General features: G+C 37.0%; 1 protein-coding gene across 1 annotated transcript in view; it reads right to left on the reverse strand.

The window, feature by feature from the left end:
• col4a1 (collagen, type IV, alpha 1) overlaps window positions 1-27,066 on the reverse strand; it is a 77,482-nt gene that overhangs the window by 19,091 nt on the left and 31,325 nt on the right. Inside the window, exons 2-30 of the mRNA XM_067408626.1 lie at window positions 11,319-11,378; window positions 10,722-10,811; window positions 8,698-8,742; window positions 8,493-8,537; window positions 8,332-8,394; window positions 8,136-8,189; window positions 7,921-7,947; window positions 7,203-7,280; window positions 7,015-7,077; window positions 6,880-6,915; window positions 6,754-6,792; window positions 6,365-6,457; window positions 6,201-6,236; window positions 5,849-5,908; window positions 5,383-5,418; window positions 5,190-5,234; window positions 5,048-5,080; window positions 4,895-4,955; window positions 4,768-4,803; window positions 3,666-3,812; window positions 2,377-2,454; window positions 2,210-2,293; window positions 2,057-2,127; window positions 1,672-1,863; window positions 1,355-1,523; window positions 1,173-1,265; window positions 964-1,068; window positions 497-594; window positions 239-389 (exon numbers count right to left, since the gene is read on the reverse strand). Of these exons, the coding sequence (XP_067264727.1) occupies window positions 239-389; window positions 497-594; window positions 964-1,068; window positions 1,173-1,265; window positions 1,355-1,523; window positions 1,672-1,863; window positions 2,057-2,127; window positions 2,210-2,293; window positions 2,377-2,454; window positions 3,666-3,812; window positions 4,768-4,803; window positions 4,895-4,955; window positions 5,048-5,080; window positions 5,190-5,234; window positions 5,383-5,418; window positions 5,849-5,908; window positions 6,201-6,236; window positions 6,365-6,457; window positions 6,754-6,792; window positions 6,880-6,915; window positions 7,015-7,077; window positions 7,203-7,280; window positions 7,921-7,947; window positions 8,136-8,189; window positions 8,332-8,394; window positions 8,493-8,537; window positions 8,698-8,742; window positions 10,722-10,811; window positions 11,319-11,378 (2,188 nt within the window). The remainder of the gene's footprint in view (window positions 1-238; window positions 390-496; window positions 595-963; window positions 1,069-1,172; window positions 1,266-1,354; window positions 1,524-1,671; window positions 1,864-2,056; window positions 2,128-2,209; window positions 2,294-2,376; window positions 2,455-3,665; window positions 3,813-4,767; window positions 4,804-4,894; window positions 4,956-5,047; window positions 5,081-5,189; window positions 5,235-5,382; window positions 5,419-5,848; window positions 5,909-6,200; window positions 6,237-6,364; window positions 6,458-6,753; window positions 6,793-6,879; window positions 6,916-7,014; window positions 7,078-7,202; window positions 7,281-7,920; window positions 7,948-8,135; window positions 8,190-8,331; window positions 8,395-8,492; window positions 8,538-8,697; window positions 8,743-10,721; window positions 10,812-11,318; window positions 11,379-27,066) is intronic.

Consider the following 27,066-nt stretch of genomic DNA (forward strand, 5'->3'; position numbering starts at 1 on the left):
CAAATAAGATGACGTGAAATAAGAGAAGTTAAAATAAAGTACTCAATGTTTGAAAACTGTTAAAACAACATTTACTATGCATATAATCTGAATCTGAACAAATTATAATAAATAGGCTGCGCTTACCGTCTCAGGGAGTGTGTGAGACAGAGAAACAAAGCTATCATGTCGTACAAGTAAGTGTACTTCTAAGTACATTTTGAACATTTAACAAATGTTAAAGGTATTATGACTGTACCTTTGATTCCTTGAGGTCCAGGTGGTCCAGTACGCCCATCAGTTCCAGGAACCCCTGTCATTCCAGGATTACCCTTTTCCCCTGGAAATCCTGGCAGTCCTGGCTGACCTATAGCACCCTTAGGACCAGGAAGACCCCTGCCAGGTTCACCCTGTATATAATACAGCTCAAAGTCAATGAAAAAGTGACAATTTCTCACCCATTTCTAAAAAAACATTATACAGTACATCAAAATCTAAATGGCATCCACCATCATACTTTTTGCCCAGGTGTCCCTGCACGACCAGGAAAGCCATCCTGACCTGGTTGACCAGGCTCTCCTGGAATTCCACTGGGACCTGGAATCCCAGAGTATCCTAGCAGAGAGAAAAATGGATAGTTAGAAAAACATTACAGATTAGATACATGAAACATAATTTAACACCCATTGATGCAAAAATAATTTGGACTACAATGTTCATTCCCTAGAACATGAATAGTTAGTTATTTTAAAGTTGTTGTTTTTTTTTTTTTTTTTTTTTTTTTTTTTTGAAGAGTGTAGTGATCTTGATCATAAATTATGTAATTACATACAACCTAAATCTGTATTGGAAACAGCATATTTTCCACTGTAGCTGTTGTTATCAATTAACAAATTTAGAATTTAATAGTTAAAGGTGCAGTACTTTAGAGCATTTCACTTTTAAACATAATTTGACTGTTATAGTCTAGCACTTGCAGTTTACCTTTTGGCCCTGGAGGCCCAGGGAGTCCAATTCCTGGCAGTCCAGGTTCACCTTTGTGTCCTGGAAATCCTTGAACTCCACGTTCACCTGGAAGTCCTCTATCACCTGAGTGACATTGTGAAAAAAAGTCGTCAACACACCCAGCTCGACATCACACCACTGAATGTAGTTTTCAAGCAGTATGATACATTAGCATAATCTGATTTTACCTTGAAGACCAGGTCTGCCAGTCTCTCCACGAGGCCCTGGGGCACCCTGAGGTCCAGGAAAACTTAATATTTTACCAGCATCACCTTTACTTCCTATAACGATATTTGGGATTATGGTTATTTTAGAGAGCATATCATTGACAACCAGTGGATAAGCAAATGTATTACTCTAAACCAATGACCTGGTAATCCTGGCCTCCCTGGTGCACCAGGCAACCCTGCAAAGCCTTTTTCACCAGGTTCACCTGGCCGTCCTATGCCTGGGAAACCTGGGGGACCTCTTTCACCTGGAGGGCCGATGATACCTTGATCTCCATCCAGGCCACGATCACCCTTAATACCAACTCTAGCCTAATCATAGAAACAAGATTTATTAATCAAAATATCTGATATTCCATGGTTAAGAAAACATTGCAGAATAGACATCGGGACACACTGTGAATTAGATGCAAAAGTGAATTCAGCTATTTAAGTCTTTTTGTCAGATCTTTGTACTCACAGGTTCTCCCTTGGCTCCAGGTTGCCCTGGTCGGCCATCTTTTCCTGGTAGCCCATCAATACCTGGGAATCCTCTGTCTCCAGTAGCACCAGGTAAACCCTTATCTCCTTTATATCCTGGAGCCACAAAGACATCACCAGGCTCACCCTGAGCACCAGGGGCACCCATTAAACCTGGAGAGCCATCTTGACCCTAAAGTCCGAGGAAATGCAAGAAGAAAGGTAAGATTTGTTCTGACAGGATTTAATGTGTTTACATCCACATTTAAAGTGGGCACAGTGTACTACCAATGAATTTGTATCCAATCAATTTTTTTTGGTGCCACAAAAATGGACTTTGACATACTAAGTAAGAAATGTTAAATTACAAAAGAAAATGTACATACAGGATTTCCAGCAGGTCCAGAAGGTCCTGGCACACCCTTCTCTCCTTTGCTTCCAGCTTGTCCAGGAAAACCTAAAATGAAAACATCCAGCATGATGCATAATCTTAGAAAGTCCAAACATATCAAAACAAGGCCTTGCTCATTGCTTCTCACCTTGCTGACCCTTTGGCCCCTGAGGACCAGGCAAACCCGGGGGCCCTAAACCAGTGCACTGTGTGCATGTTTCGCCTTGATCACCTGAAAGAGCAGAAAAACTCAGAACCGATTTTGAGGAAACCGAAACTATAGTAAACAAATAGATGACTTAATTACTTCCTCACCTTTCTGTCCCACCTCTCCTTGCAATCCTGGAGGTCCCGGAGGGCCTGGAGGTCCTCTTTCAATATCACAGTCTTCATCTAAAATAAACAAGATTAATGCCAATGACATTTTGGATCAATCAAAGGAACCACACACATCTTTTCACATTGTGTCTCATCAATGTCAACCTCTTTCTAGAAAAGACATGATCACTCCATTACAAACCCGATTCCAAAAAAGTTGTGACACTGTACAAATTGTGAATAAAAAAGGAATGCTTTAGAAGGAATACTTCCAGAAAACATTGTTGGTGAACACAATCCACCGTGCCATTCACCGTTGCCGGCTAAAACTCTATAGGTCAAAAAAGAAGCCATATCTAAACATGATCTAGAAGCGCAGGCGTTTTCTCTGGGCCAAGGCTCATTTAAAATGGACTGTGGCAAAGTGGAAAACTGTTCTGTGGTCAGACGAATCAAAATTTTCCTTTTTGGAAAACTGGGACGCCATGACTAAAGCAACCCAAGTTGTTAATTTCAGAAGCCTGCATCTCTGATGGTATAGGGTTGCATGAGTGCGTGTGGCATGGGCAGCTTACACATCCGGAAAGGCACCATCAATGCTGAAAGGTATATCCAAGTTCTAGAACAACATATGCTCCCATCCAGACATCGTCTCTTTCAGGGAAGACCTTGCATTTTCCAACATGACAATGCCAGACCACATACTGCATCAATTACAACATCATGGCTGTGTAGAAGAAGGATCCAGGTACTGAAATGGCCAGCCTGCAGTCCAGATCTTTCACCCATAGAAAACATTTGGTGCATCATAAAGAGGAAGATGCGACAAAGAAGACCTAAGACAGTTGAGCAACTAGAAGCCTGTATTAGACAAGAATGGGACAACATTCATATTCCTAAACTTGTCTCCTAAAGCAACTTGTTTCCTTAGTCCCCAGATGTTTGCAGACTGTTATAAAAAGAAGAGGGGATGCCACATAGTGGTAAACATGGCCTTGTCCCAACTTTTTTGAGATATGTTGATGCCATGAAATTTAAAATCAACTTATTTTTTCCCTTGAAATGATACATTTTCTCAGTTTAAACATTTGATATGTCATCTATGTTGTATTCTGAATAAAATATTGAAATTTGAAACATCCACATCATTGCATTCTGTTTTTATTCACAATTTGTACAGTGTCCCAACTTTTTTGGAATGTGGTTTGTATTTCCATGAGCTTGTTGAGTTATGTTTATCATCACAGCATAACAAAAACAGTTATTTGTGTTTAAGATGTTCTTACTGATCGGCCCTGGTTGGCCAGGTGGGCCGGGTTGTCCATCAGCTCCTTTTGAACCTTTAAGAGACACTCCATCAGCTCCTTTATCTCCCTTCTGGCCAATCTCTCCAGGTAAGCCACGAGGTCCAGGAGGACCCTCCCTATCTCTGCCTGTGGTCAACCATGGACATAAATGAAAGAATCATCATTACTGTGAACTATTGTATTAAATTATACTGACTTAATTCTACCTAACACGTTTTCACACCTATGGATTGTTTGTTTTGTTCCGTAACAGGGACTAAATTTGTTACAATATTGCATTTTCTTCTTGGTTCGGTTTGCTTTCACACAGGAACATTTCAAAGCGTACCAAAATACGTTTATGGAAGTCACATGCAAGTACAACTGTCCTCTTATTGGTCAGAGTTTTCTCAGTGTCATCCATAATGATTGACAAGTTCGCTCCATGAGCTTACTGTATTATTTGTAAATGTCGAGAAACACGCAAACACTATATGAATATAGCTATCATTCCCACTGTTAAATTATATACTACATTCATATTAATGCTGCGGCAAATACAAACGCACGCGCTCTCTCTGGATGTCCCAGTGTTGTCTAGTAGGCTGTGTCAGTGTGTTGAGACCATATATGAATGTTGTAATGAAGCAGGGCAGGAAAAAAGCTTTGTCAGGACAGCATTCTCGCACGGAGAAGTGCAATTACACAACATTTAAGATGAGGAGGCATTTGTTGGTTTTCAACTATGGTAAATAATGTGCTCACTCACAGAATCAGACACTACCGCTTTTTATATTGTATCATATTTCCCGTTATGAATTATGATATCATTTGGTTCGTTGGTCCATTAACGGGGTCGGATTGCTTTCACATCTCAAGCAAACCGCTCCAGAGTTCGTTTGAAAGCCTACTGAGATCACCTCTTCAAGGAGGTCTCGGTACGCTTGTTTGGTCCACTTTTGGTGTGCACCCGAGTGCGATTGCTGCTTTTACACCTGTCCAAACGAACCGCACAAAAGGGGAAAACGAACTCTAGTATGATTAAACCGAACTAAATGAGGCAGGTGTGAAAGCACCCTTTATCAAAATGTGCTTCTCTCACCTGGGGGACCAGGATTTCCACGCTCTCCTGGATAACCTGATGAATGAAGAAAACAGATGAACAGATAAAGAGACTGTAAAATTTGACAGGACACCAGCATAAGGACAAGACATTATGCAGACATCACCTGTCTCTCCTTCTGCTCCACGGGGGCCAGGAGGACCAGGAGGGCCAGGAGGACCAAAACCCTATAAAACAAAGTGAATCAGGTGTGGAAATAGCATGTGGCTTTGTTAGTCTTCAGTACTGCAGAGTTTTTAGTAGTTAAATAACCACTTACATATCCTGGTGGTCCTCTTTCTCCTTTGTCACCCTAACATGAACCAAAGTCATAATTAAAAAAAAAAAAATCAATTTAAAAAAATTATAATGCATTTTATGATTAGAGTTACAGCATGGCCCTCCAAGATGGGATTTCCTACCTTCAAGCCATCATACCCAGGAGGACCAGACAAGCCCATTTCCCCCTATCACAAACAAAGGGATTAAAAAAAAATAATAATAATAATTCAGTGTGATTAAAATATTTGAAATGAGAGAGTACAATTAACCATTATCAAATCTAAATTAACAGCTTGCAACAGATAACTGCGTCACTGTCCAAGATCACCATACCTTTTCTCCACTCTGTCCATCTTTGCCTGGTTTCCCCTTGAAAACATAAGGTGAATCTCAGATTTCACATAGTATATAAAACAATATCATATGATAAAATAGTAGATCAACAATCCTTATTAAGACAAAACAAGACTGCATTGATCTCGGATTCAAAGCCTGTAACTTAATGTTGTTGTTTTTTTTTTTTACTTTACAGTATAAATGAATGCAATGATTCAAGACTGATTATTAAACAAACTAAATTTGACATTATCAAAATATATTTTTACTCAACTTGTTATGCTGATATTATAATTAATTTATAATTCTAAAAAAAAAAAAAAAAAAAAAAACAGTATTAAAAAAATTATACATTTTTGCTAGTGGTCTACAAAATGTGGTCCTTGCTGATAAAGCTGAGTGATTTATGATCAATGTATTATGTAAGTAAACATTTAATTGTGTTCTTGTACAGGTCACTTACTATTGGTCCTGGTGGTCCTGCTTCACCTTTGACTCCAGCATAATGTGGTGCACAAAAACCCTTGTTGCAGAGGCAAAGGCAAAATGAAAATGTATTACTATTCCTTAAAACTTTTAGAAAAACCCATCAATTCAAAGATTCAAAAAACATCACAAAGTTGAGTTTTGTTTTACAGATCAAATATATACAAATTATGTAATATAATTATAGAATTGCATTATATTATAGTATATAAAAATATAAAAAAATATACAATAACACATTTTAGAATATATTTATAATTATAAAATTGATTCCATACAATCCAGCTGTATTTGTTTATAGAGTTACACAATTTTATGCTGCCACTTACTTTTTCTCCTTTCTCTCCTGAAGAGCCTGTTTCTCCCTAGAAAACATGCAAGGCACACGGAACTTAGATGTAACTTAGATAAAAGAATTGTAGCCGTGAAATATTTGGACACCTAATCCACACAAAAATGTATAAATTTCATAGGGAATTTGATGACATCATACCGGCGGTCCAGGAACATAAATTGTTGTGCTAGGGCCTCCAGCTTCTTCTTGTCTCCCTGGTGGACCAGGGGGACCAGTCAAACCTCGCTCTCCCTGAAAAGAGAAACAGGGAATGATCATGATGACGATTGGGACTAAACCAGAAAAGATGGCATCTGGCAAATGGGGTACAGAGTTTGATTCTTATGCTTGTTTGTATTATTTTGTCAATCAGCTTCAAGTCATGTTCAATAGCAAGAAACACACAAATTGACCCTTCTAAGACACATAGAGTTTATTATTGTGTTTGCTTTGTGTTATCACCCATGAAGCACATGTTGCAAGTGCCACTAATGGTCATTCTAATGCATGACAGATGCTTTATGAGCCAATAGTTTCCCAGAACTCACCTTATCTCCTTTCTCACCCTGAAATGTCAGCTTGTCACCCTGCAACAAGAACGAGTAAGACAGCTTCTGGTCATTTCACAAACTTTATCATCTATGCAAAAGATTTCAGACGAGTAGAAAAGTTACCGGCTCTCCCTTTTGACCAGGTTCACCAGGCCTTCCCTTCAAAGAAAAAAGGCATGGTGTGAGATTCAGGTGAGAGTTCACTGGTGTTGGTTAATTGTCTATAATTTGTTTTAGAGATTTTAACTTTAGACTCACAGGAGGTCCAATTGGTCCAGGTGGGCCGAATGGCCCTTGTTGTCCAGGATTTCCTTTTTGCCCCTAAAATATGAAAAGAGAATCAGATAAAGTTATGAAACATGTTAAAGCATACTCCAGGCAAGAATATTAATGCACATTTTCAATATTTTCAACACAAAGAGGTGCATTAAAATAAACATACTTACTGGTGAACCGGGTTGTCCTGGCAAGCCCCTGTCTCCTTTTTGAGGGATGGGTACTCCAATAACACCACCTGGATCTCCCTATGAAAGTAAATATGAGTGCAAACAAATTTCACTACAAAATTTTCGAGATGCACGCCAATAACACTGCTTGACACAATTGTTTATTAAGATACAATTTACTGAACAGTGCTATCCAGTATCATATGGTGATTTCCACCATTTTAAAAAAGCAACTAGGCACTCAAGGCCTTTCTTAACATTGATTTTACCATGGTTAAGGTTGCTTTAGGCACTCGTCATGCTTTATGCTGTGCTTAAAGTGTAAGACTGAAGATTTCCAACTAGCTTTACAATATCCTCCGTAATATATACATATATCATTCTCTTTCTCTGTGTTATCTACATCCAGATATCCCTGTTTATTTGTCAGCAAAAGTCCATCCAGCAGACTTTTAGCTCCAGGGCTTTTGTTAAAACCACAGATAGAACTTATGCATTTTTGAATTCCCACTGATGGACAGTCTGTTTCGACAGAGGGGCAGTGCCAAAGGGATGCAATAAGGGTGTTGAAGTTTTTTGGCAAAAGGGAACAAGACATCCCTTTTTTCTGCAGTACCGATTTCTTGTCACCAGTGAATTACCCCCTTTAGAACAAATCCCTGTAACATATGGCTTTATTGCTTTATTATGAAGAACTAAGTTAGAATGGGTTCTATACCTTTATTCCCTTCAAACCTGGAATACCCTGAGGAAGATTCAGAAAGATATTTGTTAGGTCAGGAATTTGTTGTTGGAATGGATTAAAATCAATACAATGAGTTATAACACATAATAAAATATGTCTAATGGCACAGTATAATAAACACTGATATAAATTTGACAATTGACATTGTCATATAATTAGAATTATATGACATGAGAAACTGCTCATACTGGTGGTCCCTGCACTCCTGGAACACCTGGAATTCCGTCAAAACCACGATCCCCCTGCAAAACACAAAATAAATCCTCTATTCAGTCACACTGAGGATTTTGGCTCATCCCAATAAAATCAATTTACGTAAAAAAAAAAAAAAATAAAAAAAATAAAATCATAGGTCTCATAAAAAAATACAACAAACATTTGTACCTTGGTTCCATTGCAGCCTGGAATTCCATGAGGTCCAGGTGCACCTTCTAGACCTGGAAGACCCTGCAGAAAGACACAGAAAGATTGTTTTGTTTTTGCCTAAAATTTATGACATTCATTCTGATCCATTTTCTCCAAAAAAGACTCTCAGCTCAACTTACTGGAATACCTGGACGTCCTGGGAAACCTGCCACACCAGGTGGGCCCTACAAAAGAAACATCTATATATTATAATGCTGTAAAAATACATTTTTTCAGTGTTGCTATTATGTAAAATCAATTAATATTTTTTTAAATGTATCAGTATTACACAATATGGCTATATTTGAAATGGTTTTCCTGAGCATTAGATGTGCAGACACTTACTCTGTTTCCTTTCATTCCTGGAGCTCCTGGCTCCCCTGCATCTCCCTGGAAGAATACATAAAAAGAAATTGAAAGAACACTGCAATTCATATTGGCTTTTGCTAACTCACCATATTAATTTGTATAGTTAGAACACCAAAGTGTTGGTCACCGTTTGTAAAACCTAGGGTGACTTTATTGTTCTTTTCAAAAACGAGGACACAATTAAAAAGTAATAGGCCCACCTATTACTTTTTAATGTAATTTTAAGTATAAACAAATAAAGTATAAACTAATGGTATAAAAAAAGATTACCCTGTAGCAGTACATTATGCATCTGTGCATGATTCCAAATTTGTTTGGAAACAGTGACTGAATCTATTAGTCAGGGTGATAGATTACAAAGGGAAGTCTTTTGATTTTTCCCAACTCTACATAAGGGGCTTTCGCACCGGGTAGTTCTAGGAACTTACTAACTTAGAGTAACTAATTCTGCCTTCACATGCTCTCGGAATTATCATAAATATGATTTTCCTAGGTAAAAATTGCACATGAACGCCCCCCATTTTAAATTTCCGATAGCACGTGAAGGCAGCATACACTGTAAACCCGAATAAATTGGGCTATCTCAAAAGATTGGAAGTAATCAGTTACATAATTTTTTAAATTATGATGTCCCCAATTTTAAGTAAGCAGAACTATCAAGTTTTGAGTACACATGCATGTTAATTTCTCCTAACTTTAAGTACTGACTTAGCTAACTCATACATTTTGATAACAATTAACATAAAATATTTAGTTAATTAACTTTTTTATTATTTTGAGTTCTTGCAAATCAAATGAGTTATTTACTTCACCGTAATCCCTAATAAGAAAATTCAGAAAATGCTAACTTCCTAATTTTCTAACATGTTAACAACAGCATGGTATAGCACTTACTGAACTTACCTGCTCTTAAACCAAAAACCCACATTTAAATTAACATAACAGAACATTAATCACTATGAAAACTCCCTTACCATTAATCTTGCACACAAAAAAAAAAAACTTTATATAACACTTATTAACACTTATAACAATATTAGCATTTACTCTCCCTTTTGAGTGCCATGGAAATAGAATAGAATAGAATAGAATAGAATAGAATAGAATAGAATAGAATAGAATAGAATAGAATAGAATAGAATAGAATAGAAATCCCAGCCCAGGTTCAGTTAAACTTAAATGAGTTTCAGTTTAAAAAATGAGTTCATACAACTTAAAACAATGAAATTGTTCAGTTTACTTGAAATATGTCAGTGCTGTGAACTCAAAAGAAAAAGAAAGTTCTAAATACTCATAACAGTTCATTTAATTGGACTAATTTGTTAAATTTAAGTTTGTCCTACTCAAACCAATTATTTTGAGTTAGGGTTTACAGTGTAACTCTTACAGTGTAACTCAGTGGACTCTTTTCTAAAGTATACATTAAATAATGTTATTGAGCCTTGATGTAAAGTGCTTAATTTAGCTCAAAAATTCATTTGGCTAAGGTTTTGTGCTTTGCTGGACTAACGTGTGCTTCTAAATGTTTTGCACCTTTATTTGCCACTGACATGCATTATCCTGTGATTCTGGCCAGGATAAAAGCAAAGGAATTTTTGTGAAACATTCGCTAATGTACCTGAGGCTATGCTGCATTTTTTAATCCAGTTTCACACATAATGGCCGAGACGTTTCAATATCAGTGAATGGTGCGAATTCTGAGACATGACACCACGCAGCTCATGTTCCAAAAAGATTGCTATAATCTGTAAATTAGAGTGTATGTGATATGTGGATCTTCCATTACTCTTGCTGAAGGTAATGATAGAAAACCAAAAACAGCTATTTAGGCAAGTTAGAAATCTAGACCAGATGCTCTTAGAGAGTCCTAAAGCAAAGCCAGTTAAGAACCACTTCACTGTATTGGTACTGAATGTAGGATACACACACACTCAAAAAAGGGAAAATTTGAATAGCAAATTTTCTTTTAAAATGACTTCAAATCCAGTATCCTACTTTACCTTTGGTCCCATTGGCCCTGTGGGGCCCTCGTGACCTGGCAATCCAGGAAATCCGACAAGGCCCATCAAACCAGGGAGCCCAACCTCACCCTAATAAAGAAGAACAAAAGGTGATGATTTAAAGGAAATGAGTGTCACCATTTCTTTATGCGCAGAATTTTTTACTTTGTACAATTTCATATAGATGTCCTTTCTCATATACATCCACTGCTGACCTTATATGACAGAGTATATGCTGTTAACAGAACCACACCACTAGATGGCGCAACAGATCCTTTTCAGTAGGATTAGTACTCTGACATTATGAGCTACATCAAAAATATAATGAATGGCACACTGACTCAAGTGATCACTGTGTTATTGTGCTGTGTGTGCACAGTTCATGCTGTATTATATTATGAAACTATACTCTTTTATAACTAGTATAACACTTGATCCCTACTCTAATTTTTCCCCTCACACTCCCTCCTCAAGTCCCATTCTAATTCAACCTTTTCTCCTGGGTTTTAAGAATGCAAGTTAAGGTGTCCGACAAAAAAAAAAAAACAATATGTAAAACCAGTGAGATGTGCAGGAAGCAGAGCAAAACATACTCACCTTCGCCCCTTTAACACCACTGCAGTCACATCCACCACATGAAGACCCAGAGCAACCTCCCTGCAAGAAAAAAAAAAAAAAAAAGTCAAGTTCCATACTGAACCACAAGGCGGCAGTAAACACATGAAATTGGCATTGGCAACAGGTTCTTAAAGGAGATGCCTGTGAAGGGACTGAATCGGGGTGAAACAAGCACTGGACCAGTAAGTCAGGGTTACCAGAATGTACCAATGGTTTGAAAATAACATGACAAATAATAATAGCTTGCATACATGCACATCATTTCATATCTACATATACTCTGAAAAATATAAATGAAAAATATGTAATTGCTGTTATATGGTTACAGCATGTCACACAGATTATCCATTTTACAAATTATGCAAGCAGATACATGGCCCATATTGTGCGGATTGCTTCATTTGTACAGTCACTATTTATCTCAAAATAACAGGCGACTAATAAGATATTAGAGATATTTATAAAAAAAAAGAAAGAAAAGAAAATAGACATACAGTCTACACCAAATACACAATTAAAAAAAAAAAGGTGAATGTGATATTGTGTGAAGAATGTGAAGTAGAATATCCTTGTTGATCCTTGAAAACCATTCCAGTAACCAATCAGATTTGAGGGATAGGTTTATGCCACGTTTAGATTTACAACAAGGGTTAGGTGCTTCTACATCACTGTTATTCACCTATCATTCTCCTCTGATTTCAGGGATAACTTATGAGTAGGCTTAAGTTTAGTGGGTAGGGATAGGGTTAAGACTATGTTTTTGGATGGTGGTGTTATTCCAGGATCAACAAAAGATGTTGATCCAGGAACATGTCTTACTTGACACAAAGGAAGCATTAGTTTGGACAATTTATTCAAGTAGATGAATAAAACATTCACAGATTCAGTTGAATTTGTTCTTGTTATTGTACACACTAAAAACTCCTGGGTCAAAAATAACCCATAATGGGTTATTTTTGACCCAAATCCTGGGTTAAAAAGGGACCAACTAATTTCTGGGTTATTTCAACCCAGAAAAATGGGTTATTCTTTTTGACCCAACTTCTGGGTTAAATACCTAACCCAAATTTTGGGTTAAAATAACCCAAAATTGTAGTTAATATAACCCAACTTCTGGGTCAAAAGAACAACCCCAATATCTGGGTTGAAATAACCCAGAAATTAGTAGGTCCCTTTTTAACCAAAGGTCAAAGGTAAAAAATAACCTGGGTTACTATGCCAGTATGCCTTATTTCAGAAAATAAAACTTCAGGCACTTACACACTTCAGGCACTTTTACATTTTTATTGCATTAAATTAAACTCTACATAAACTCTACACACTTGGACCTATTTATTTTAGGTCACACTGTAATAACATTAGACATTAGAAAAAAATAGAAAAATAAACAACACATTCTCTCTCAAACATTTGACAACATTCAATAACTGGATTGAACTTGAGGACAAGAGTTTTGATAGTGTCCTCATCTAAGAGAAGAAATGCCTCCTCATCTCTGTCTTCACCTGAAAGACAGAAAACAAGACAACATGAGTATTGTTAATAAGTCGAGACAATTGTGAACCACTCACCAGACACTCTTTGATTATCAAGCTAACAAATAATCACTTTTAAGGGAATGATGTTGTTGTTTTTTTTTGTTAAAAAAAAAAAAAAAAAAAAAACGTGGCCCAATTTGCTAGTTAACTAATGTGGTTCTTTTGCAGCATTACCCATTTTGTGTGAATGACAGTCTATACTGTACATCTTTTCTTTCATTAACAAGTGTAATAATGACATTAATTCAAAGGTGAATATCTGGCCCATTATTATGCATAACAGTTTAAAGACAAGGCACAAGTATCTTTTAACTATAAGGGTTATTATAGAGATGCATTCCCCACTGTCGAAGAAGTTGTGACTGTCACAAAATCTTGCACTGACATATTAAAGCCATATTAAAGAAAATATTTAAGTATAGAGAGATGATATGAGGGCAGTTAAAGGGATAGTTCACCCAAAAATGAAAATGTGATGTTTATCTGCTTACCCCCAGGGCATCCAAGGTGACTTTGTTTCTTCAGTAGAACAATAAATGATGATTTTTAACTCCAACCATTATCGCTGTCAGTCTTATAATGCGAATGAATGGTAACACAATTTATAAGAGTCAAAAAATAATCCAAAAATAAATCCAAATTAAACCCTGCGGCTCGTGACGACACATTGATGTCCTAAGACACGTTTGTGCGAGAAGCCGAAAATTATTTATATAATTTTTTACTTCTAAAACACCATGTCCAACTGCATTTAACAATCGCTTAGGTTTCTCGCACAAACCGTTTGTTTCGTGTCTTAGGACATGAATGTGTCATCACGTGCCGCAGGGTTCAGTTTGGATTTGTCTAAGCATATTTTTTGACTCTTATAAATTGTGTTACCATTCACTCGCATTATAAGACTGACAGACGGCAACGGTTGGAGTTAAAAATCATCATTTGTGTTCAACTGAAGAAATAAAGTCACCTACATCTTGGATGCCCTGGGTGTAAGCAGATAAACATCAAATTTTCATTTTTGGGTGAACTATCCCTTAAAAGAGTAAAACGCTCACCTCTAAAATTCTCTATCAGCTCAGACATCCGCCACTCAGTTAGCTTATCGGCAACAAAGCTGTCCATTTAAAATGACCTGGAGAAAACAATAGAGGTTAGCAACAATTTGAACACTTGACACACTTCTTTAACTCTCACTACTTAAGCCCGTAGAGCACTGTATAATATGATAAGCACAGCGCAGCTGGTTAACATAACTCAACTATTGTGTTGCCTCGTCGCTCTAGCCGCGGCTAAAGGGGGTCGCACACCGGAAGAGATGCGTATTTAAAACTGAAACACATTATTCTCTATGAGTGTACACACAACGGAAGCGCCCAGCAACGGTTCAGGACCTTGTTCAAAATCCTGCAGTGCCACGTACATAGATTTATATTAAATTTACACTTATTTGTCTCAAATCGTCGTTAATGTATATACTGACTTCACCATGTGCTGCAATATAAAGTTAATTTTACATTAATTTACAGTAATCAGCTGCATGAATAAAAATTGCTTATGTTATTGGATTTTCAGGTGATATTCTCAATTCATTCAGTTAACGGACACTCTGAGGTAAAGTGTTCAGACTGCAGACTCAGCAACAATTGTATTTAATTATACAGTACAACCATAACATAGTACTGACATTATCTTAATTCCACAATGTCCTAAAACATAACAATATTGCTGGCCATAAACTGAGAAAGTACATGATACCTCGAGTTGTCCTAGACGCGGCGCAGCGCGGTGCTTCGTCCGGTGTTCGACCCCTTAACGCGGCATGAAGTCGCCACTAGCTGCACTGTACTTATCGTATTATTACGTTACGTCAAATTTGGCTGGGTGGTTAATAACACTTTCTTATTTAGTCTGACAAACTCAAAACACATATTTATTTTGACTTTACACAGACTTTAAGCTAGTTAATGTAGATGTTGTCGCGATATCCGCAGGCGGCTACATGCTCACCACAGAATTACCATGGTAAGCCATGGTCATTTTTTTAACAAATGGTGCTAAAATAGCAACGGGGACATGGACACAGACGTTTAACGTTACATTGACACTGAAAATACTTGCTTACCTTGAATACGCGACGAAGTTGCACCGAAGAAGCCCAGGCCAAAACGGATCGAGTGCGTTCAAGTTCAAGTGACGGTTATTTCAAACGACTGTTGTGAGAAAATTCCAGAACATCTGGGAGCGGGGGAAGGGGCGTTAACCCAGAACATGGGTTACTCTTTGAAAAATAACCCAGAAACCTAAACAACCCAGGAATTGGGTCAAAATATTAGCCCTATAACCCAGAAAATGGTTACTCTCTGAAAAAATAACCCATAATTTTAACCCAACACAAATAACCCAGAAAATGGGTTAAAGAAATAACCCAGGAGTTTTTAGAGTGTACATTTAATTGTGCCGTTAAACTTTGGCCAACAAATAAAGTCTTATAAAAGCTAGTGAAAGGGCTACAGCTTCAAATTTCACTTAAATAATAAATCTGTTGCAGAATAGACATTCACATTTGCATTACATTTGCATTGTGTCTCAACATCAAATAATGACCCAGGAAAAGAGATATTACATCCATTTCATTTGTTATATGCAAAGGAAAAGTCAAGTCAAGCACATTGTTGTATACATTATGATGTTTTAGTATATTCTATATACTTCACATTTCAGCAAATGTAGTAGACCATCCTGGTATTCCATGCAGGGCTGTTGTCTCAAACACTTTGATAAGGGGAGCCGGCTAAGGTTCTCTACTCATTTGACCCAGAAGAGAGAGTTCCCATAAAGTTTAACTTAAGTCTCTGTGATCATGTCTCTTCAGAATTATTTTACAATTTCTTTATGAACGTTTTGAACCGTCAGAATTTTGGGTGAATATGGAGGGAAAAACAGCTCTCAGATTTCATCAAAAAATATCTTCATGTTTGTTTCGAAATTGAACAAAAGTATTATGGGTTTGGAACGATATGAGAGTGACTAATTGATGACAGAATTTTCATTTTGGGGTGAACTAACCCTTTAATACTGTGTACAATATACTGCATACTTCAGAAATGGTGAGATTATGTTATTATTGTACCAAAGTTTTTATGATAGAAAGGCACAACAGAGTTTGCTCTTTGCACTACAAAGATTGAATATGACTTAAAGATGCAGTATGTAAGAATTCTGTCCACTAGAGGCCTATTCAAAACAAAGGCATAGCTTGATGACGCCAAGTTTTAGAGCGAAATCTTGGGACATGTGGTCTCCACCACAATGGATGGTGCAAAAGAATAGGGATAGGACTCGGGAAGAAAACATGTTCATGGATGTGATTATTAACTTTACTGTAGTATGTGAGCAGGACCGAGTGTTGTAGGAGCTGAACGAGGCCGCTGGAGCGATTGCGCAACACGCCACGAGCTGCGGGACTTTTATTATGCCACAGTTGCCGGCACCGCTTCTGCTTTTCCGGTCATGAGTATGAGGTAACACAGCTCTGTTTATCATATTAGATACATTTGAGTGTGTTGAAAATGATGTTATAACATTATGCAGTAAAATCCCCAGAGTTAAATCAACTCTGCTCAGAGTACATATGGTCCCTCTCTAAATAGTGTTAAAGTAACACTGAAGCAGAGTTAAAGTTAATGAGATAATTAAGCAATTAATAAGGCTGTGGCTGAAGTCAGTTTCTTCAGTGACTTGTTAACAGCAGGTGTTCATCACTAATGCACAATCACCACTTAAAGGTGCCATTGAACGTTTTTTTTACAAGATGTAATATAATTCTAAGGTGTCCCCTGAATGTGTCTGTGAAGTTGCAGCTCAAAATACCCCATAGATTTTTTTAAATAATTTTTTTTTAACTGCCTATTTTGGGGTATAATTATAAATGCGCCGATTCATGCTGCGGCCCCTTTAATTGCTCGCGCTCTCCGCCCCCTCCTGAGCTCTCGACTCTATCATTGCATAAACAAAGTTCACACAGCTAATATAACCTTCAAAATGGATCTTTACAAAGTGTTCGTCATGCAGCATGTCTAATCGCGTAAGCATGGTATTTATTTGGATGTTTACATTTGATTCTGAATGAGTTTGATAGTGCTCTGTGGCTAAAGCTAACAATACACAGTGTTGGAGAGATTTATAAAGAATGAAGTTGTGTTTATGAATTATACAGACTGCAAGTGTTTAAAAATGAAAATAGCAACGCTCTTGTCTCCGTGAATACAGTAAGAAACGATGGTAACTTTAACCACATTTAACAGTACATTAGCAACATGCTAACGAAACATTTAGAAAGACAATTTACAAATATCACTAAAAATATCATGCTATAATGGATCATGTCAGTTATTATTGCCCTATCTACCATTTTTTCGCTGTTGTCCTTGCTTGCTTACCTAGTCTGATGATTCAGCTGTGCACATCCAGACGTTAATACTGGCTGCCCTTGTCTAATGCCTCGATCGTGGGCTGGCATATGCAAATATTGGGGGCGTACAGCCCGACTGTTACGTAACAGTCTGTGTTATGTTGAGATTCGCCTGTTCTTCGGAGGTCTTTTAAACAAATGAGATTTACATAAGAAGGAGGAAACAATGGAGTTTGAGACTCACTGTATGTCATTTCCATGTACTGAACTCTTGTTATTCAACTATGCCGAGGTAAATAAAATTTTCAATTCGATGGCACCTTTAATTAATCGCTTAATTATCTCATTAACTTTAACTCTGCTTCGGTGTTATTTTAACACTATTTAGAGAGGGGTCATATGTACTCTGAGCAGAGTTGATTTAACTCTGGAGATTTTGCTGTGTACTCTTGCTCGGCGGCTGCTGTGAGACACTGTTGAACACTGCAGTAAGATAGATCGATTTTAGAATATCATATTAAATGCTGGATGGCTTGTGTTGATAAATGTTATAATTTTAAAATGTATTGTATGATGCAGAAAATTCTGTATTACTATTATTAAAAATAAAGCTGCATCTGATTATGTTAGCTACTTCACAACATTGTGTTTTCTCTGAGGCATGGTAAAGCATGGTACTCGCAAAAAATAAAGAAAATTAGATTTAAACAATAAGACTAAATGTGTTGAGCTATATAACAATAATTTGCTTTAAATCTACAAATATATCAAAACAGTTGTTCCCTTGTCTATTAAAACATGTCAGTATTAAAGTGTCTTTGGTGTTTATGGTTTCTACAAAATAAAACTGGAAACCGAGGCTGACCTAGGGTAACGCGAGTTTGATGCAATTGACAGGCGACTCCTCACACATCCCGAAGCCTTGGTTAAAATTTCTCACGATTTACAAATAGTTGGAAACATTTCAGATATTGTAAGTACTCAAGTGAACAAAATATATAACACTGGCCTAGTGGTTTTTGGATATTTTACTGCAAAAAATTACATATTACACCTTTAACTACTTATGTACTGTAAGGTGAAAATTGTGTATAATAACTCAAGCCAAGACATTTATTTGCAAGCTAACTGTTGTAAACACTGAGAATTATTATGACAAAAAACATGCACAAGAACTTTCTCTCTCTCTTACCAAGACGATAAAACAGGTAGTTGGCACGCATACAAATTGTTTGGTCTATACTGAAAGATGACAGATACCATGGAGAGAGGCCTGTACATTCAAACAGAGGCATCAGGCCAACAATTTAACAGACCTGTTCTACTGTTAAGACCCAAATAATCTCTCTATATCACTAGATGGACAGCTGGTCTAAGCATGATACTGGACCCTGGGAACCCATTTCTTCCATCCACGCACCCTCTATCACTGCAGCCATTCTCTCACTCACGTGTGAGGCAGGCAGCCAAATGTCTGCACATCTGGAGAAGCAGGCCTGGCGAGGACTTCCACCAGCTGCCGGGGTCGGCCCTGAGACCGGACTGCCCCCACCCGAGAGCCCTCCTACAGGCCTAACTGAATCAGCATGTGGGTCCTGAGGACCATGAGAATCACCGCTTTCGGTCTCAAATATCACCTCTGGCGTGACCCACTCTGGCCATTTCTACAAAAGCCCACCATCCCTGGAGTGTAATTTTCGTATGTGAACAGACCGAGCTCTGGCTATAATGTTAGCTCTGACATCCCTAATGCAATCTCAGTGCCAATGAGAGGCATTCTTCCAGCAATTCGCAGACAAGCTGACAAAAAATATCCCTTTCTACAAGGGAACTGGATGTCTTGTAAGTAGAATAACCAACACACACACACGTCATCACGCCTGTTTCAGTTTAACATAGTGCTGACCTACTTCTTAATAGCCGGTCAGTCCATTAAAACAAGTAGGCACTTTCCAGCAATAAGTCACAGTTTGACATTTCAGGACTGTTTTAAAGCATTTTTGTAAGGCACAAATGCCATGTTTTTGTTGTCAACATTATTAAATATGTTAGTATGAAAAGTAGGCCATGTTCTTGCTTTGACTGTATCCACCAATTCATATAATACAGCAATGTCATCATAATCTGTTAATTGTACTACAAACATTTTATTATTAACGCATTTTAAATACAAAAAAGAAAACCATAGCATTTAGCTATCTCATATTTAATGTACAACACTGTTATTGCATGAATTCCTTAGAAAAAAAGTACAATTCTTCATAATTGTGACAACCAAGAAGAAACTGTAATGATTATATTCTGTTATGTTGTGTTTTGGCTTAGTTTCATTGTGTTTTGGTTCTGTTACTGTCTGCCTTTTGCCCTGTCATTTGACCTAGGCCCTGTCCACACAAACACGGGTATTTTCCAAACCGCAGCATTTTCTATGTTCATCCACACCGAAACCCCTTTTCCAGTCACTCAAACCAATCTTTTCAGAAAACTCTAGCCAGGGTGAAGATTTTTACAAACTCCGGTTACAGTGTTGTAGACAGTGAAACTGGAGATTTCGGCTTGTGACGCTGGAATTGGAAATGGTAATAACCTTTTTTCCAGGCATCTGATTGGCCAATATGACTTTACGGTTAGCGTTATATCGCCCCCTGTTGGTTTGGCATGCTCTTGACAGCGCTTCATAGCATGTTTTTGCATTTTAATGTGGATGAGATTTTTTTTAAAGGTCCCGTTCTTCGTGATCCCATGTTTCAAACTTTAGTTAGTGTGTAATGTTGTTGTTAGAGTATAAATAAAATCTGTAAAATTTTAAAGCTCAAAGTTCAATGCCAAGCGAGATATTTTATTTAACAGAAGTCGCCTACATCGAACGGCCAGTTTGGACTACATCCCTCTACTTCCTTCTTTAATGACGTCACTAAAACAGTTTTTTGACTAACCTCCGCCCACAGGAATACACAAAAAAAGGGGCGCTCCCACGGAGAAGAGCAAGAGTTGCGTTTTTAGAGTGTGTTTGTCGCCATGTCGTCGAAACACTGTTATTTTCATCCCACAGTCCAATCACCTTTGTTTGGCCTTCCCAGGGACGCTGTACTTAGAGATCAATGGTTACAATTTATGTTTAACTCGTTCCCGAAAATTATAATTGTGGTATCCTAACTGCAATAGTTAATGTTGGACTGCAGTGCACATAATGGCCACAAGAGGGGACTATGTTTATGTATATGGCTGTTTTCCGTATGAGGTACTCTTCTGAGTGAGTGCTAACGTTGTACATTTTCTGTCGCTGCTTGTGGAGATTAAAGAGTTCAGTCTCTCGGGAATTATTGTCTTTTGTGTTCATTCGGCACAACACCACAATAATCCACATGTAAAACTATGTGCAGCACACGTTATGGTAAGAGGCGTGACCTTTCTGGGCAAGGAGCGCTAAGCTGCTGTCGAATCACAAGACAGGAACCGCTGGCACAATCAGAACTCGTTACGTATTTCTGAAGGAGGGACTTCATAGAACAAGGAAGTCATCAGCCCGTTTTTATGACAGTGGAAACAGCGGTATACAGATAAGTAAATTATGTGAAAAATACTGTGTTTTTTTACACGCGAAACATGAACACATGTTATATTGCACACTATAAACACAATCAAAGCTTCAAAAAAACACGAAAAACGGGACCTTTAAGATGAAGGACAAAAATACTTGTGTACATGTGGACTAGGCCCTAGATTCCTAGTGTGTTTGATTATGATTCTGTTCACCTGTCGTTCATTTAATGAACTCATTTAGTCTGAGTATATATTACCTGTTTTCAGTTCTTTGTTTCAGTTCTTTGTTGCTCTTACTTATACAACCACCCGTCACAGTAACATAATCTGGAATGAATAAATTAATTTATTTATTTATGTTTGTTTGTTTATTTGTTCGTTTGCCTTTTCGTTCGTTCATTTGTTTGATTGTTTTGCAGCAAGGTCCAATTTCTCAATTTTTTGCAGAAAAACTACTTTTATAACCAAAATATAAACTATTAAATAAATATGTTCCTTTAATAAATCTAACAACAAACCAACATTTAATACTACATTAATTTATGCAGCCCTGTTAATTACTGTTACCTATTCTAGAGTGTTATTTTTTCTTAGTTTATGTATATTTTTAGTTTACATAGATTCTATATACTTGACTAAAAATTTGATTTTGAAATCTAACATTTTTATTTCATTTATTGCATATTTCATTGGAGTCAGTAAGATGTGTTAAAGTAATTGATACTTTTATTCAGTAATGACACATTAAATGAATCAAAAGTGACAATAAATTAGGGCTGGGCGATGTATCGAATGCTTTTGTCACGCGCATTTCTTCAGTAAAGCCGGTTCCCTGATTGCCGCTAAATCGCCATCACCTGCTTTCAAATGAAGCGGCATTTAATAGACAGAGCCGTAGTTCACTGACAAGACACGCTCAATATCGACGGCGATACATATCGATATTGAACACGATATTGCGTGTCTTATCAGTGAACTACGGCTCTGTCTATTAAATACCGCTTCATTTGAAAGCAGGTGATGGCGATTACCCTACAATAAATGCTGGTTTTCTGGTTTCCACAAAAATATGAAAACAGTTATTAGTAGAAATGGTATTTAAAACTATTACTGTTTTACAGTTTTTAAAGCCTTGAGCATAAGAAACTTATGTTTCTAAAAAATGTATATAATCTTGCCAACCCCAAATGTTTGAAAGCTTGAGTACGTCCCACTAGAAGTTAGGGTAAAACTTCATTTTGAATGTCTACTTTAGACATTCTACTAACTATAAATAACTTTGCAATGTCAACTACCAATCATTAGAGTATTAGTGGACTGTCTGCTAATACCTTATTTTGATGCTCCCCCAACAGGCATTCTACTGATTATACGTATCTTGGCAAGTACATGTCAACTTATTCTACTAACCTTAACACAGCCCTAATCAAACAGTCTACTACAGTCTACTAATACTCTAATGCGAGTTAGTTGACATGTAGTTGCAAAGTTACTTGTAGTCAACAGAATGTATAAAGTGGACTAGACTATCGAAATAAAGTCTAACCGACGTTAGTTTCTAGAGTCTATAGTTTTGTATTCATTATAAAAGACTCTCTCCAATCTTCCCTTTTCTGCTCCATCCTGTTAGAAATAACCCCCAGATCTCTGAAGGCCAAAGTCAGATCTGTTAGGGATCAGACATTCCTCTTTTCCCATTGCATGACTGAGGTCAGATTCCACCCATCAACATGCATGAGCAGCATGATCTCTGCACATGTGCATATGTTGTTTTATCATTCTAATGTATGTTTTAGCACTCAGAGATCCTGCGATGACTATCGCCCAGTTCAGACCACAGCTTGTTAATCTGCAGCCTGGATCAGCACAGCAGGGGAACTGCTTTGAAATGGGAATTTTGTTTTTCCTTCTTGGGTCAGTCTTGCATCCCAACAAACCCAAACATGATATGAGCAGAAAAATAGCAAAAGCAGACAAGAGTGCTGATAAAAGTCTTAAAAAGTAATGTTTTTATAGATGTGGAAAATGTGAGTGCTTAAATGTCCTTGCGTTCAAAGACAGTATCATGAGATTTTGTGTTTGCTGGCCTGTGATGCATAAACGTCTCTATTCTGGTTTTGTCTAGGGCGTCTCTGCATTGCTCTCAGAGCAAACAACCCATGAAAGCGTGAAAAATGAATCAGGTGTGAAAACACAGAGACACAACTTGTCCTCACCTTTACTTTTGTGCTGGTTTAAAGTACAGAACAAAAAGTGAGATATGCGACACCCTCAGTGTGAAAGGAGGCTGTTTCGTAAACCTTAATGTAGTTTCTTTGGCTTTTAGAATTAACTTGCTAATATTTTGGAAGGAACCACTTTGATAATTGGTTTCAGGCTTTGACAGATTGTATATTAAACATGTATTTCTGAATGAGCTATGATTTCTAGGCTTTTTGTGGCAGAAAAATAAACTAACATTGGACTGATTTATTTTTCATGAATGCATGGAAACAAATGATTAATCAATTGAAATGAATTGATTTGAATTGCTTATTTTGATATTTGTATGCCAGTTTCCATTTCTAACATTTGTTTTTGTTCTCTTGGCTCACTTGAGCGCATTGTGTGTTCTCATAGATGTCCCAAAAATATTTGAACTTTCCTAAATCAGTCTTGTGTTCTGAAAAAGTGTATCAAAATTAAGTATGTTTAAGCTTAAAACAACAAAAAATATCTGCCAAAGGGTTAAGAAAAATAAACCTAACTCAGTGTGAAACAAGTTTATTTTTCTGACCATTGGTAGATTCTTTTTTTTTTTTTTTTTTACTTTTTTAATTAATTTACTATATTTTAGTTTGATAATGTTTGTTATTTAATATTTTGTATTTTTGGGAGATTTTATGGTACTAAATTATATTTATGGAATAGTTATGATCCAATTGTCCAGTTATTACCAATTATCCAGATTTTGAGCATAGACCTGAAAATGAATCGTAAATCTTGAATGCTTTGGAGCACAGACTTAAGTTTGGTCTCTTTTTAAAGAGGACACTTCGCACATTATTGCTGAAGTAGGGGAAAAAAAAAAAAAATGAAACAAAAAAAAAAAGAAAACATTTTATAAAATGTTTGCACTTGTGCTCCAATTTTGAGGTTGATATCTCAATAAATGAGCTTTCAGTAAGATTTATTTGGGGCGCAATGCCAAACGTTTCCACTAGATGAAATTTGTGTTTGCTTTTGTCACACAGCAAGTGTCAAAACCTTTACGAAATTTTGTACAATTCCAATGAAGTAAAAAAAAAAAAAAAAAAAAAAAAAAAAAACAACAAAAGTTACATTTTTCAGTCAAAAATTACACAACAGCACCAGGACAGACAGAGCAGGGTTAAGCTCATACTCAATTTTATTTAATTTTTCAGAAAACAAGACTTAATATCTAAAGTAATATCTAAAATAATCTCAAATTAATGTATATTGATTTAAGAAAGTGAAATAAAATAAAATAATATCATATACATATATCTAACGTACTGGCAAAAAGACAAGAAAATCTTTTCTTATTTTTTATTTTATTTTATAAAGAATTTTTTTTTTGTTTTTTTTTTGTTTTTTTTTTGTTTGTTTGTTTGTTTGCATTGTGATTTGCATTCCGCAGATCAGCCTGAATGGGTCAAACTGGTGGGTAAATGATGCTTCATGACCAAAAAGCAGTTTGAACATCTGGAACATTACTGAATAAAAGTATCTTTGAACATCCATTTCAACAGATATATATATATATATGTATGTATATATATATATATATATATATATATATATATATATATATATATATATATATATATATATATATATATATATATATATATATATATATATATATATATACGCAGCATGTGTATGTGGTCTTCAGAGACTGAAGACATCTTCTGAATGTTATTCTAAAATCAAGCAGATCTTTAAAAGATAAAGGTGACGGAAGAATTGGAAGTACGCATGCAATTAAAATGTGCAGGGAGGGTGTTTTAGGAGGGAGCATTTAGAGGGCATTTTTGAGGCAGTATTTTATCTTAATAAGTGAAGATAGCAAGAACAGGGGAGTGTTAAATAATCAAAAAGATTGTGAAATTAAGCCCCTAAATCCCTGAGGTACAAACAGTTTGGGTGGATTCTCTCGGTTTGGCTTCTTTACATGTGTACAGTATTTCAGCAGAGAGAAGCAAGTCTTTCTTTAACTTAAACAGTGTGGAAGACAGATGTAATGTGTAATGTATGTAAGAATGAGAGAGAGAGAAACAGCATGTACCATGTGTCAGGCTGGCCTTTCTATTTGACAGGATACAGCAGTGGAAAGAAGGAAGACTGATACCAGCTGTCCAGTAAAACTAACAGTTAGTGTATAAATGAATCTACATCATATAATTAATAAGAAATGTTACATAAAGTATAACTGGTGAATCTCAGATTCATATAGAGACAGTGACCAAAGGCATAAGACCATAAAATGTTCATCCAATCATATCCCTTGGTCTGAGGATGTCCTACCTGCCTGTCAACGTATGTTTTTACATACCTTTGCACACCCTGTTCGCGGAGACATCACATGTCATCAGCGCATTTCATGCTATGCAGAGTTGAGACAGACACCAGTCACAAGCATCACAACCAAAACAGCAGCCAACCAACAAGTTCTCCTGAACCAAAACAACAAGCTTATACTGTTTTCACGCCATAACTACTACAAATTGGGAGAGATGGACTATCGACTATCAACGCTGAAATGAATCTGCAGCAGTCAGTTGGTACAGGTCAGTGCTCTTTAACTCTTTCAAGCGTGAGTTAAAAGTATTCTAAATGGGCTCACACAACGGACGCGAAGCTCAGCGCTGCGACATGTCTTTAAAATTCGAACACATTGTTTTCTATTGTTTTCTTAGTCATAGCTGGGCGCCGCGGACAGGCACCGAATGTCGCCGCTGATGTGCGTACACTCATATAAAATAATGCGTTCGAATTTTATAGACGTGGCGCTGCGCACCGCGCTATAGGTTCCCATAACGTCATATGACATAGCGTCTCGTTCCGTTATTCAGGGAACCAGGGTTACACAAGTAACCCGTGATGTTTTGTCATTTAAAAACCTTTATAAATTATCTTTATCTTGATCTATAATGCGAGATGGGCGCCACCCCCGCAGTTTGCAGAGTCCTGTCAGTCGGATTTACAGCGTGTGAATTCATCAGTTTCTCCCGAAATATATGCAAATAATGGCTGGTGAACTGGAAGAATAATAGAGTTACTTAGGCCCATTATGTGTGTCTGATATGAATAAATGTAGGCAAATTACATTTGAATTAATTGTTATTGCTGCTTCCACTAGTGTCTGACATCAGTGTGTATTTTATAAACTCTAAACGTATTGTTTTACTGGTGCTTATGTATATTTAAATGTCTGAAACCTTAAAAAAAAAAAAAAAAACATTATGTGGCTGAAAACACTGCATAGCTGTGATATATGACAAGTGCTGTTTGAAGTTTGAATCTGGCAGTTATGTGACGTCACTTAATGTTCTTAATCGCATATGTGGGACCATGAGGTAGTTTAACGGCGTCTCATGACGCTTTTGTTTGCACCTTGCTGTACTCATTCATGTGTATTGGAGGAGGCGTGGCTTTAGAGACGCTCTGAAGGGAGGGTGGGATCTTATGCTTTCAAAGCTAGCTCGGCATTGCCAGTATATTGCAAGTGTGCACAGAGTCTGTTACGGTCCAGAGACATGATAGCACAGAGCGGATCATATGCGTGGGTGCAGACCAGAAAACGTATCAGACCCATTTGAATTCTGCACAGAATGCTATATTTTACAGTGATATGGAGGAAACTGTGGCTTTACAGAGTTCAATGGCTCTCGCCGAGCTGTGATATAAACAACACGCTATTGGCTATTTTAAAAAAGGGGAGGAGCTGATTGATATGTGCCACCTTGTCTTCTTGTTTCAGTGGAATTTACGTCAACACATTGAATAATGCTGCACGTTTCAAGGCACTTCAGTGGGCCTTTTACATTGCTGTGTCTGTGGACAGTCACATGAATATTTCCTGCAGTTTAAACATGTAAGGGCACTTTCTTGAAGATTGCCTGATTACTTTGGTGACTTATCGGTTGGATAGTTTATCTAAAGAGAATCAGAGTATTGTTGATGTTTTTGTTTTCTAAAACAACAGCAACTAAAACAAAAGCTTTCCTGT

The sequence above is a fragment of the Chanodichthys erythropterus genome, chromosome 14 (assembly GCF_024489055.1).
Source record: "Chanodichthys erythropterus isolate Z2021 chromosome 14, ASM2448905v1, whole genome shotgun sequence".
Lineage (NCBI taxonomy): Eukaryota > Metazoa > Chordata > Actinopteri > Cypriniformes > Xenocyprididae > Chanodichthys > Chanodichthys erythropterus.